General features: G+C 46.1%; 1 protein-coding gene across 11 annotated transcripts in view; it reads right to left on the minus strand.

Annotated features, from left to right (window-relative positions):
- Positions 1 to 1,074: 1,074 nt before the first annotated feature.
- Positions 1,075 to 14,531, minus strand: part of NFIA (nuclear factor I A) — a 242,298-nt gene continuing 228,841 nt past the window's right edge. For all 11 annotated transcript variants that reach the window (XM_066556114.1, XM_066556112.1, XM_066556113.1 and 8 more), the window contains one exon: positions 1,075 to 1,629. In XM_066556114.1, the coding sequence (XP_066412211.1) occupies positions 1,612 to 1,629 (18 nt within the window). In that variant the 3' untranslated portion in view covers positions 1,075 to 1,611. The remainder of the gene's footprint in view (positions 1,630 to 14,531) is intronic.

The following is a 14,531-nucleotide window of genomic DNA, read 5'->3' on the forward strand; positions in this document are numbered from 1 at the left end:
TTTTTTGTACATAAGATACAGGACGTTTGGGGTCCAAACTTCTTTTTTTTTTTTTTTTTTTTTTTTTTTTTCCATTTTCTACTTATTTGTCTGTTTTTTTTCTTTTTTTCTTCTTCAGCAAGTGCCCTTGCTTTGAACTGGCATAAGTTGTAAGAAGATCAGCATCGTTCGTTTCTGTAATGATTTCTCCACAGTCCAGAAAATGTACCAGTTCAGGGACACGAAGGTGTTTTACTTTCTGGACCGTTCTCTCTTAATTCCCAAGGTGTTTGAGAACTGATAAACCCTATATTGCCGGAAACACGTAAAATTTGTCAGAATTGGCATAATCCATTATAGTGACTTTTAGCTTATAAAATTAACAGATATTATGATTTCATTTTAGTTATGTGCTTTGATAACAGAAAATGATTAATTAGCATTTAATGTAGTTAACATATTGTGGTAAAAGCACCATTAGATTTGTTTTTTTTTTTTTAATTTTCCTTCAGTTTTAAAGGGATACAAGTTCAACAATAAAAAACATAAAAAGCAAAAATAGCTCCCCTTTTTCTTGCAAGGCTGTTTTTTACCCCAATAATTTAGAGTCCTGGGGTGGAAGGACTTGGAAAACAAAAATAGAATTTTCAACAATCTCTATCTTACAAAGATATTTAGCTATCCAATGAAATTGCACTTTACTCAATTCAAAATTCGATTGTTTTGATTGATTCCTGTCAGTTTCTGTCAAAACAGACCAACTTCCCCATTTCTGCGTGAATTTTTGTGTAATTGTTGAAAATTGTTGAAAAATGTTTTTTTTTAAATGTAAGTGCAGCATTTCAAACTTTTTTCTTTTTTTTCTTTTTTTTTTTTTAAGTGAATAGTAGTAGTTTGATGTTTTAAATTGCTCTGCAATCGAGTGGAAAAAAATTGTTGACAATGCTCTTATGGTTCATGTTACGTCTCTAAGTGCCGACTGTAAAAAAAAAAAAAAAAAGAAAAAAAAACCCCAACAACAACAACAACAAAAAAAAAAGAAACCTGCATTTTTTTTTTTTCCCGATATGTTACAGAAAAAAATAACATGCTCTATGTCTGTCCGGTAAGTTATATATTGCAGAATTCAGCTACTACAAAAGTTATAGTTTAAGTGTGTTTCATGATTTCTCAAGAAGTCTCACACCTGTATGGGAAAATCCGATGAGGATACTGTAAAACAGTTAGGCTCCATATGGAAAGTGTGTTACAACAGCAAGTTGGTAAGCAGCAGCAGAGGCTAGTTCTACTCAGTGTCACCTAACGCTTACACTACCAATGAAACACTTCAAAAGTTATGAAGCCCAACCATTTCCAGCACCATATGAGAAATTACAACAGTCCTAAAGTTGTCTAAAAAAAAAAAAAATTAAAAAAAAAAGAAAAATTAAAATCAAATCTCGAGAGAAAGTTACGGCCTTTGCCATTCAACCATAACGTTTGCCATTTCCATGTACGAGTTTGCTGTCGGTGTCTGCTCGCCTCCCCTTCCGCCGATGTGAAGTCGCTGCGCTGCGTTGCTGCTGCTTCCGTGTTACAGAGGTGGGAAGGGGTCTGGTGGTCTGTCCGGTGCGTGGTGGGAAGCGGAGACTTTTATCCCAGGTACCAGGACTGCAAAAAGAGAAAGGAGAGGCATCAGCCCCGGCCGCTCGCTCTCGCCGCTTCCCCAAGGGCTCCGGGCACGGCCGCCAGCCTCCTCCGCCAAGAGGGGGGCTAATTGAGACCGTGACGAATTGACCTAATTACAAAGCTTAATTAAAAATACTGTACAAATCAATATATTTTTTTTTCCTCGCCGACAGTCGCTGGACATAGCTACAGATGAACGCGGGGGTCATGTCACGTTACAAGTTATCAATCTTTTTAATAGATGATGGCTTGAAGATCCCTCCAGTTCACTTTTGTCTAATCCCCTGAAAAGGCGATACACATTCGCCTCTCTGTGCCATTTATCACCCTGCAGTCGGGGTTTTCTTGGGTATTTAGGCATGTGCCAGCATAAGCATCTGTTGCTTTATACTGCCCTGCTTCAACTGTCTCGCTGGAACAGATGCACAGAAATTCAACAACAGGGCTGTTTTCTTAGGAGAAATGTGGATCGCTACAGAAAAGCCAGGATAAAGCAAATCTGGGGAAAGTGGATCAGTGAAAATGTCCCGTACCTCTCCCCATACTTGTGTTTCAAAACAAAACGTGGGCCTCAGCTAATAGCTTTTCTTTGGGAAAATATTTTTTTTTCCCTTTTTCTTCTTTTTCCCATAGGGAGGGAATTCCCAGGGAATTCAGCCCCGCAACAATACCGTCCTTAACCCAACGGCGCAGATGCCCGGAGCACAGAGAGCAATTTCGCTCCTCCATAGGAAAATAAACACAGTTGGGAAGCTGGAGTGGGCTCTGCTGGAGCCGGGGCAGTGCCACCACACCGGGGAGAGCCCATCCCGGCCCCGGCAGGGTCAGCCCAACCTGAACCCGCCATGAATGAGAGCAGTGTTAGGCCCTGGGACCGTGCGCGCGGGGGGATGCTCCTTGGCAGTGACATATTGCTGTGGGAATACACCAACAAGCAGCAACTATTTAGCCTGGAGTAAAGTAATACAACAAGAAAGACTCAGGTATTAAAGAGCCGTTGCTGATACGGCTTTTTTGCTGGGGCTCCTGTAATATATGAGGTGCATCCGTGTGCGCGCACGGACTGATGACAAGTTTTACCAAGTTTTTCCTCCGCTCCTTTTTGGCCTCTGATGTGATTGATAGCACAATCAGCTCAGGGAGGACTTATGAACATTTACGGAAGACTCTGAGGCAAGTTTCATGTGGGACCTGGAGATTATGTGGTCTTGCCATGGAGGTAGGAACCGGTAAAATAAATAGCAGGATTGGAGAAGTTGTCCTGCTTCCAATACACCTCATTAACTAACTCTTCCTCTGCTCGCCCTTCTGAATACAAACACACCGGTCCCATATCGGCTCCATCTATTGCCTACAGATTTTATATTTAGACTTACTCAGGCTGCAATTAAACGAAATAGTTCTCATATGTAAAGTTTATAAACAGAGGAAAGTTCTGGCAGGGTTCGTGAAGTGGAGCCAAGTCCCGTTCTCCTCCCTGACTGCGGAGCCCTACTGATTTTTAGGTGGGTGCAGGGACGTGGAGTGTGGGCTGTGCTGTGCTAGAGACATCTCCAACCACTGCCAGCACCTCCGGCCATTGCCAGCTCTCAACTTTTCCAAACTTTTCAGGGTCATCCCTCATGCTTTTTGTTTGAGTGGGACAGTTTTTGGCTGGACTGGGAACTGTGGCACTGCCCAGAGGGGAGGAGAGGGGAAAAAGTCCAGGAAGGGAGGGAGTAGAGGGGTTAAAACTGCAAGGTAAAGGAGAAGAGGGGTTACAGACTGAGGTGATGGAGTAGAGCGGGTAAAGATTGAGAGGAGATGGGGTAGAGGGGTTGGACACAGCAAAGTGATGGAATAGAAGGGCTGAAAACTGTGAGGTGATGGAGTAGAAAAGTTAAAACTGCGAGGTGATGGAGTAGAGAGGTTAAAAATTCAGAGGCGATAGAGTAGAGGGGTTAAAACTGCGAGGTGACGGAGTGGAAGGGTTAAAGGCTGCAGGGTTAAAAGGGTTAAAAACTGTGAGGCCGTGGAGTGGAGGGGTTGAAGGCTGCAGGGTTAAAGGGTTAAAAACTGTGAGGCCGTGGAGTGGAGGGGTTGAACAGTTCCAGGCGATGGTTCCCATCTCCGCTGTCCGGCTGCTCCATGGCCGCTGGTCCGGCACATGGCCCGCCGGTGGCGGGAGCCGCTGCCCTCGCCACTCCTCCCTCGTTTCAAAAGCTGATTTTTTTCTCCCCTTTTTTTTTAAAAAAAAAGGCAGGAAATAATAAAAAAAAAAAAAAGAAAAAAAAAAAGAAAAAAAAGAAAAAAAGAAGCGCAGAGGTTGCGGAGGTGGGGCCGCGCGGGGCCGGGGCTGGCGGCGCTGGGGTCCCGTGTCCCGTGGCCCGCCCGGGCTCCGCCGCCCCCCCCGCCCCTCGGTCCGTGTGTCCGGCCGCCCCGGCCGCTCCGTCGGTCCGTCCCCCGCCGCCCCGCGCTCCTTCACGCATCTCGCTATTCACCCCGCGCCTCGCAGACAAGGTTACCCCAGAGCGGCTCTGTAATCCTTCACTGAAATAGGCTTTATTGATTGCTCTGGTCTATTGTTCCCTTTTCAAGTCCCCCAAGTTCAAGTTCATCCCGGTGTTACATCATGTCTCGTTGCTAAGGGCAACCAGACAGCCCCAGACGTGACCGCCATCCGCAAGCGCGGCGCTGCGCCCTCCCACCGCCGCCAGCCGCGCTGACGTCGAGCCCCGCTCCCAACACACTGAACTATTTATTCTGCCTAATTTATGACCTCCACAGCAAGAGAGACCCCCACTCCAAAAACCAACACTGTTGTATATTTAATTAATCTGTCTTTCTCTGGCACTTGGGAAAGTTAGACAAAGGTCTAATTATTGTGTGTCGCTCCCCACACTTTTCTTTTTGGGGTGACTATTTGCATGGGAAAAGAAACGGCGAGGCTGGGCGCGAGTCCCCTCCCTCCAAAACACCTTTTTTTTCCCCCCTGCCCTATTGACATTTCATGAAATACTTTAGCTGCTTAAGGGAATTAGAAAAAAAAAAATCTGATGTGAATGTAACTCCTTCGGAGTTGGTATTCAGTAACACAAATCAACTCATGACATGTTTAAATTTAAATGCTAACCACACACTCTGCGAGTTACTTTAAAGGTTAGTTTTTAATCAATAGAAGTTGCTGACTCGGGAGTTTTGAGCGGCGCAGTGCAGCTCTGGGGCCTTTGTCTCGCGTTGGGCTTTCAAACTTTTTTTTTCTTGAGATGATTTTAGCAATGATTTGCAGACACAGAGCGCTATTGTGCTCCTGACTAGCAACATGTCAATAAAGGAGTAGAGTTACCATGCACTAGGGTGTCAATATGACTCCTGCAGACACTGCTCGGCCTTAATACCAATGAAGAACTTAACCCTTACAGGAGAGACCCAAACCAAACCGCATGCTTGTTTCAAAACTTCCTCTGCATGGCTTGAGTGAAAAGCTGCTTTTACGGGACCCAAACTCGGAGCGCTTCGCCAACAGCTGCGTCCCGCTCCGCCTGCTCCTGCAGCCCCACTTGGATGAGATGTTTTATGGGCTGAGGCAGCAGAACAGCGAGACAGAGCACGCATTTACCCAGCAGATCCCACCAGCACCGCTCTCGGGACACCGGTTTAATTTAGAGCATCTTACAGCTGAAGCGCACACACAGAATGATCCTCCTTTTTCTGCTAATCATTTTAATATTAAGATCTCATATCCCCCTCAAGCCTCCTATACACGTCTAAGTCTTCCAGGATTAGGGCTGAAGAGCACCATTGTTCCTCTGGAGCACCTGTGAAACTTCTCTGCTAGGGAGAGGAGATCTCCGGCCTCAAATGAAAACGTCTAGGAAGCGTATTAGGCTCTTGGAGACCTGATAGCTGGGACCTATCAAGGGTTTTTTTGCATGATTAGGGAGCTTAGAATGGAGAAAAAAAAGAAGCCTGGATCCCTAGATTTAGATGGCTCAAGTATTTTGTGCCTTGCTTTAGAGTGCTGCTCAATGCCTAAGCACCTCACCCATTTCATCCCTGCAGTTCTGTAACCTATCCGACTGCACCCACTCGGAGAAGGCGGTGTTGCCTTTCTTAATTTAAAATCTCCATTTAAATCATGGGCCCTATCACAGTACGGTCAGGATGATATTATCTCCGTGCTTTTTCATAAAAGAGCCGGTGTTTTATTTCCCTTCTATTTACTTTGCAGTACTGTTCTCCCAGCGAGTTTAGAGCTAAATGCACCCACTGGAGCTAAAGGTCCTGCTCAGTAAAATTGCTGCCACACAGTTGTCGCTGCAACTACGAGTCTGTATTGTCCTGCCCAGCATCTCGCTGTCCTTCTCCAGTGCTCAAGGTGAAACATCAGAAAGAATTCTGCAGTCCGGTACGAGATCTTTGCTTCCCTTTCTCCAGTCAAATGAAGAAGTAATCTCATCAGGTTGAAAAGTGCTGACTAAGGATTTAATAAAGTGCCTGCAGATGTGTGTCATCTCTAAGGTATTCAACTCATGTAATGCAAAACAGTTCCACACTGAATGTGCTTATAAAATTCCATTTAACCATTGCAGAGCTCTATTTTACTGTTCTCCGAGGAGTATTATCACACTTTTTTTTCCCCTCCCTAATTTACAGCACCATGAAAGTTGAAACTCGTATTTGAGAATCCTCACAGTAGTAAGGTTTTATGATCCATAAACAATATCTACTTGACTGAATCCTAAACAGGAAGTCTGAGATGGCAATTACGGTTCTCTGATAGTGCAAGTCTTTTTGTTTCTTATGCACTCCTGGAGATAGCAGAGACACACAAAAATCCTCCAGCCACTCCTGACAGTCAGCTCCTTTCTACGGGAAGAACAGCGAGGAAACGTTCTGTGGTTCTGGATATTTAACAAAGTGCCTCATCGACTCCTGTAGCAGTTTCTGCCTGAGTCAGGAGCCCAGGAACAGGCCCATTGTTTGTGGAAACCTCCTCAAACCAGCCTTCCTGCACGCCGTCCCTCACCCCCAGCCCTGCTGCGAGCACCGCTCACGTGTTTCCAACCAGAACGACAATCCAACCCAAACTTGTTCCATTTGCTTCTACCTGCACATCTCCTGCCCCAACAATGGGACCTTTCAGCTCGCTCAGAAAGCTGGGGCTGTGCACCCTCCCTATCTGTTTTTCAAATTAAGAAGTTAAACAAAAGTCCTCAAGGGCAAAGTTTAACGCTGCGGAAGGAGGTTGTTAATGTGGAATCCAGAACTGGGTGTGACAGTTGGCTTATTTCTCCGGGCGATGTAGGTTATTTAAGGACATTCACACGTTTGAAACTCTGACAAACTCCACGCACAGCAGCTTTGGCTTCCCTGTACCCACTCAGGGCTCAGGCCTGCTCAGTGATAGCCGTTTTCTGTAGGTTGAAGCCCAGTTTGTGCGCCCGGCAGCGCGACGGGTCCGTGCCATCGGGACTTCAAAGGCGGCTGCTGCGGCCGTTGCTGCCCCGGGCGCGTGCAGGAAGCGATCGCTGCACGGGCCCGGGCGGGAAAACCCACCTGTGATAAGAGCCTAAATAAAATAAAATAAAATAAAATAAAACCCCACAGCTTTAGAGCTCGCCAGCAAAGCGGCTGTTTGGGCAGCCCAGCGGAACCCAAGCCACGGCTGCTAGCACCTGCGAGGTCTCGCTGCGGAGCATTGTTTTGTTTGGGGATGACATTTCAGTCACCTCAAGAACTTTGAGGCTCTCACGAACATTAACCCCGGGGAGGTGAATTGGGGTAACGAGTCCTTCTGGTTGCAAAGATAAAAGGGGAATGTGAGCAGTTAGGCAGTGAACTGGGCCTTTTGGCATCACCTTGTGAGAGGTGCCGGGAAGGCTCTTCCCCACGGTGCGTCGTGTGAAAGCAAGGGGACAAAACTGGGCCTTTGATGCCACTTCAAAAGGGTTGCCAGGGTGAGGGGAGACAGTGGCAGTTCAGTTTCTGGTGCGACTGGCTGGAGGGCTCCTGCAGACACAGCAACTGCCTCTGGTTTACCCCACATCTGAATTCATCCCACTCTTCTAGTGCTTCCTCCAGAGTTTCTCTAGGCCCAAAATCTGATCCTACTGTTTAGGACCGAAAGGTGAATATAAAAGACAAGGTCACCTTTGTGCCTATGGAAATTATTTTCTTAGAGCTGGAATTAATTATTTAGTAATTATATTTTCCAGACTGAAATACCAACAGGGACGTAAGTAGCATGTTGGTCATCCCCAAAGGGACATAAAACAGTGAGAGAATCTTCTGGTTGTCCAACATCCGCACCGGGGAGAGTCACACGCCCCACTCCGAGCACATTTATATTGTCTGGAGGCAGATAAAACCTGTCCCAGGAGGGACACTGCTCTCCAGGCAATGCATACAGTAGCTCTGCATCCAATAGTTTTTGCAGGAATGCCAGTTGTGGCAAACTGCATTAAATTACGTGCAATAATTTTGTAATATGCACTTTTGCCTGCTGACTATTAAAAATGTATAGTAGTCCAAAACCACTTCTCTCCTGGGACCAACAAACTCACTTCGGGCAAGATTTCTGCTTGGGTTCAAACCTCAAGTTGGGAACAGCTAGTGTTTTTAAATAAGTCACCCCAAACCCTCCCAAACCTATGAAAACACACTCATACAGTAACTCCTGCTGTTGTTCCAGACATCTGAATGTTCCAGTAAAGTGTCCCAGCTGGCCCCAGATGTTTCTTAAGTATAAACCAATGCTCTGAGTGCTGGACCCCCTGCTGCCCCGACCTGGAGCTCAGCGGATTAAAGATTGACTGCGCTATGACATATTCGCATTTAGCCTGAATATAATACAGCAAAGACTTATCAATGGCAAATGTTTGAAATGTAACCCAGTCAGCAGAGTAGGCTGGCACTCTGAATATGATGTATAAATAATGTATGGGAACTTAAGATCTAAATTAGATCTACAGGAAGAAAACTTTCCCTTTTCTCTGCCTCTAAAAGAAAAGTTCTCTCACAATGAGGTCATTTTCCTGCCCCGTCTTTTGGTTTACAAAATTGCTTTTAGGCAGAGGGTCTTGCCTTTACTTGGAGAACATTTTGCCAGTTACAGTTTTCCTCCAGTTTTCTAAAAAAAACCCGAGCAATGAAGTTCACTTATTTGTTAGTAAATTGACTTTGAAATCTGCAAAATAACTTCTAAACTTTGCGTGGTCGGCTGAAAGCTGACTGCAGCCATGCTAAACTGCAACCCTTGCTGCTTAAAAAAAAAGGGAAAAAAAAGATAGTGAAGGGAAAGAGAGAGAGGAAAAAGAAAGGGAGAAAGAGAGAGAAACAATCCCATTTTGGTTTTTGTTAGAGGACGGCATACTACATAGATCAGAGACTTTTCAAAAAATAAAAACCCCCACTGTACACAAAGCACAGGAAAATGTGAGGAAAAAAGGAAAAACCTAAAAGCAGCTTAGAATGTGTTAACTCTGCCATTCTGTCAGCTTAAAGAGTATTTTATGCTTGATCAACAGCTCTCTTTTATTATGCTTTTCTTTCATTCATTCAAGACATCAAAGACCAGAACCACCAGTGTACCTGATCTACCAGAAGAACTTGTAAGGGTGTTCTAAAGAAATGGGGGTATTGGGAGCCAGACACCCCTGCGGACAAGGCAGTTCAAAGAGAATATTTCAACAATGATTACATTTTGTAAATCTTTGTACGAAAGACAGCTTATTTCCTGCTTTTTTCATGAAAAATAGATTCTATCCATTAAGTGAGCCCACAGTATGAAAGTTACTTGAGATCTGAGGTACAGCAAGCGGATTAAGTGGAGGGTGAGATGAAATCTTTGAGAGAGACGATGGCTTTCTCTGATATTTGTTGCTGCCATAAGGTTTTCTGAGTGGGCTAGGAACTTTTTTTTTTAAAAAAAAAATTTTAAATTTATTTGTAGACTTGCTGGTGGCAGCGAAGCCATTTGTAAAAGCAAAATAAACTGGAATGAATCAGAAAGGAAAATTGCAACAAATAAAAAAGGAGCAGAGAAAACAAACGGCTGCAAAAAAACCTTCTGACATGTTTGAAAGGAAAACTATATATATTTGCCCCGCTCCGAAAATCGCAGGCGAGCCATTTAAATCCTGCAGACAACTCCGAAGTGCAGCACACAGACCCAAGCCAGCTGTTTACTTTTCCAAGCCCGTGGTGGTTTCTGCATTGATAAACTATATAACCTCACACACACAGAAGGGATTTTAGCTATGCCAGACCTCATTGCTCTGTCCCGCTCTCTTTATGTGCTGTCACAGAATAAAAATGATCCTAACACAAACCCTGAAATAAGATCTCGCTCCAGAAAGAACATCTTTGTAGATATTTCCTGAGTTACTGCCAAGCGGGATTTTTTTCGCCCATTCATCCTTTCAAAGTTTTGCTATAAACATAGCCAAAAATTGTTCTGGAGTAATCAGAAATGACCAAAATATGACCCCCTAGCCAAGGCCAGCTGTGGGCAGGAGGGGAGGAAGCTGCCCCACGCCTGTGGCTGGGACAGCAGCCACCTCTGCCACCACACCTGGGTGACACCCGCCAGCATCAGCACCTCGCTCTCCCCTTCTGTAAGAGAAGAAGGAAACAGCGGGATGCATGGAATCAAAGAGGCAAAACCAACTTTAAACCCACCTCACGGTTTACATCTACTATTTCGAGGTAAAAGCAAATGTGCTGCGAGGGGGGCTGAGTTTTGCACTCTACGCCTCCTTTTTAGACAGCCCCGTATTTTTCTCTGCTGGAGGCACAGTTAAATTTGCTCAGGAGTGCAACAATCCCATATTTCTTACAGCAGATCTCACTCATTTCTTTCCTTTTATGAAACAACACGTGCACGGGGACTTGGAGCAGCTTATAACCTCATGCCGGGAAGTCCCGTGGAAACTGGGATGGCAGACACACTGCTGCGACGGGACTTTCCAGCATTCTGCTTCGATGAAAGCAAAACCCTCTGGCTCCCTGGACTCCAGCTCCCCCCTGGATACGGCACAAAAGCCGCTGGGTGCCTGGGGATCCCCCCCAGCCCCAGGGTGGGTGCCCGGGGCCTGCGGCGGCCCCGCTCCCAGCCCCTCACGGCCGCCCTCAGCCCGGCCCAGGCCCCGGCTGCGCCTTCCCAAGTTCAAGTTCAGGTTTAAGGGAAATAAACCGCTCCTCGGGAGCCTGCAGCCAGCCCTCATTTCCATGTGATCCCTCTGAACTTCGCCTGCGCCAGCGCGCCCTGTTTCCAGGGCCCGCCGAAGGAATGTTTTACAGTTAGAGCCCGCAGTGCTTTCTCAGGCATTTCAGACCCAGAGGCCCAAGTTTCAAGCTGCAGCATTAAAAGTTTCCACAGAGCTACTGCAGAGAGAGGGAGGGAGGGGAGGGGGGAGGGAAATGAGGAGAACAATATCGTCTTAATTGTCTCTATATAGCTCCACAGTTAAAGTATTACTTTTTAAAGGGACATAATTTATTCTGGAGGCACGGTGTTATAACAACCAGTACATACTTTCACCACGGCGTAACCCGCTCTATTCTTCATTGTGCTTTCCGGTGGTGTTGCTTTTGCAGAACTCCTTGTTACGCTGTCCCCGGTACTGTACTTACAGTTTTATTCAATTTAAGCCAGTTCCTGCAGTCCTCAGGCGAGCAAAACCAGCCCCCCCACCCCACCAAGCCTCGGGAGTTCTGCCTGCACCAGGACTGCAAAAATAATCTCCCTCAACCACCGTTTTTCTCCCCCCAAAAGTTTCTTTACTTTTTATTGCTTTAGACAATCGGGGAAAGTCATCCAAAGAAAATCAACCCCCAGCCTGGGCCTCCCAGGCTGGGCTCGCAGCGAGCCAGCCGAGCACACACGCACAGACACACACGTACACACACACAGGGGCTCGCCCTGCACTCCCCTGCCCCGTCCCGGGCCGGCCCAGCCACAGGAGCTGTGTGAGGGGCCCAGGGCTCCCAGTGGGATGGATGGCTCTGCCAGCAAGCTGCCACAGAGGCTGCGGCTCTTTGCTCTGCAGTTTGGGGTACAAAAGGTAGTTTTCAGCCTTTTTTTCTCCTGTTTCTCCACTGGAGAGCAAGGAGGAGGGAAAGGTGACTACAGCCTTCAGAGGTTGAAGGCTGAGGTGGCCTTTCCTTGCCCTGGTCATTCAGCACCTATATCATCCTGGCTCTGACAGCCCAAGTGGAGCTGTAGTGGACCCATCCACCACCCCAGCCATGTCCAGGGGCTCCCTGTGTTGTAATGGGAGAAGACCGACAGTGGGTCAAAAGGCAGTTGACCTACAACTACCCAAGGTAGTTCAGCTGCTTTTTCTGACCGCCCTGAGGGTACTTCAGAGCACACAGAGGAAAGCGAGGGAAGAGGATAACTTGGACTGGACAGGAGAGTGAGCACTCCCTCCAAAATTCCCCCTCAAAAGTCAGGTCCCTGCCTGTGCTCTCTGTCTGGGTGAAGTGAACAAATGAGCAGCCCTGTGGGGACAGCAAAGTGTGCCCAGCCTGATCAAAGCAGGGCAAAAAGCAGGAGGGACGGGTCGGTGGGGACTGGGAGGCACAGGGGAGGAACTGGAACGTGGGCAGCAGGAACAGTGGGGCTGGCACGGCATACTCCAGGCTAAGGGACAGCTGGGGACCCCATGATGAGGAGGCCAAGACAATAGCATGTTTGGAGAGGTGGGTAGAGCAAGGCTGGGTTTGGAGACCGCAAAAAAAGGAAGAGGAATTCGGGTTTTGGCAAGTCCTAGGTGTTACTGGGCAAGGAGATCAAAACCAGGCTCCAAATTAACACAGACAGAAATAGGAGCACAGAGGCAACTCTGGCACTTTTGACCTTAAAATTACAGAAGACAGCGAGCTGGAGGAATAATGACTGGATTCATCAGGAAACCCCCCCTTCCTGAAACTCCTCTTAAAAAAAGAAAGCCAAGAGGGCATTGAGCTGAACAAAAAAAACCTCTTCTGAACGTGGGAACTGTTGACATCTGCATTTTTCCTGATGCTTTGTACCTTGCTAAACTGCTCTAAGAAAAATGGAAGGTCGTGCATCATGCTTGCACTCAGGGACCCATCTGTGGGGATCCATGAAGGGATTTCCATCATGCTGTGGGGAACCCCATCCAGGGATGAGTCCTCTAAAGATCCATGGGGCCATTGGGGTCAGGATGCTACAGGAGCTGTGTGAGTGGGGCAGGGAAAGACCACCCCAGGCTCCAGAGGTTGCCAGCTCTCTGTTGGAGAAATGGGAAAAGGCTTTGCAGCACATGATCCATCTTTGGATGAGGAGGGATGTATTAGACATGGTTGGCTAAAGGGAGTTGGGTCTTGGCCTAGCTTGGAGCAATTTTTGCACATACTGTGAGATGCCAATGAAAGTCCTGGTGGAGTGTAAAGTCATTAAATGAGATTAAATTAAACAATTTAGTTATTTCTGCTTCATCATATTTGTGCAGTATGGCAGGCAGAATGAATTACTACTAATGATCAAATTTAGTAATACTAATTAAACTATCTCAATTTAATTAATACTAACAGAGAAAACAGACAAAATTACTAATGTAAACCTGGAACTTAAAATCAAAAGGTGCCTCTTCTCTTTTGTGAGTCACTGAATGTGAGGCTTTTCCCTGGAAATAGCCTGTGTAGAAGTGGCTCTTTGTACTCCCTAAGCAAGCCGCTCCATTGTATGGTTAACTACAGCTCTCCTCCAGCTTTCTTTCCCCCCATTTTTTCCCCCTAAATGTTACTACTTTTACTCCTTGTTTTTCCAAAGAGATTCTAGGAGAAGAATCTGAGCTCTGACTCACACAATATCAACAGCTCTGACAAAGCAGTTACCACTGCTGGGACAAATTCTGCCCTGGGTGCTTGTAGGAAAAGGGTTTATAAAGAGCCTGTGGAGCCTCCCTTGCTGGGAAATCATGGGATCACAGAATGGTTTGGGTTGGAAAGGACCTGAAAGATCAGATGATCTTCCAAACCCCCTGCTATGGGCAGGGACACCTTCCACTGGACCAAGTTGCTCCAAGCCCCATCCAACCTGGTCTAAACTTTAAAATTTAGCCTACAAGACCAGTAATTTGGGAAAACCCCAAACCCATCTCTATGTCAAGGAAAATGGCTTTAGAGTCACTGAGAGTTAATACCTGTAACCACAAAATAAAAACTCCACAGATACATGAAGACTGCACTGCAAACCCTCCCCATAGAGAAAATGTGGATTTTAACCTTTATCTTATCTGAAAAAGACTAGATTTACTCTACTGTGCATAGATATAAGCAAAAGAGAAGCATAATTAAACAAAAATGTTATTGTATTTCTAAAACAAACTCCTGCCAATAACAAATCTTCCATCTCCTCCTCTCATCAGCTTCAATGAATGTACAGCCGGGTCCCATACCACAGATTCTCAGACATGATCTTTAACCTAAAGGATTGCAAGAAAGTCCTTAAAAAAACCCCAGCAAACCAGGCAATAGCCAAACAAGGAATATAATGTGTCAAAGTGTTCTTCCAAAATCTTAAATTTCATTGTTTAGCACATGCCAAGATGAAAAAACCCAACACCACATGCAAATATCGTATCTCAGTTTATCCCCCCTTTTTTATTTTCTTTAAAAATAGGTAGTTTTTCTGTTGTCATATTTAAAAAGATGTAGTTACAGAAAAGGCACAAAAGGATATCTAAAGTTGTATAAAGCTGCTCCAAGCAATGTAGAAATTCATAGAGTCCTTGAATGGTTTTGGGTGGAGGAAACCTTAAAGCCTGTCTTTTTTCATGTCCTGCAGAGCAGGGACACCTCCTCCCACTATCCCAGGTTTGCTCCAAGCCCCATCCAACCTGGTCCTGGGCACTTCCAGGGAAGGGGCAGCC

This window comes from Molothrus aeneus, chromosome 9 (genome assembly GCF_037042795.1).
Source record: "Molothrus aeneus isolate 106 chromosome 9, BPBGC_Maene_1.0, whole genome shotgun sequence".
NCBI classification, from domain to species: domain Eukaryota; kingdom Metazoa; phylum Chordata; class Aves; order Passeriformes; family Icteridae; genus Molothrus; species Molothrus aeneus.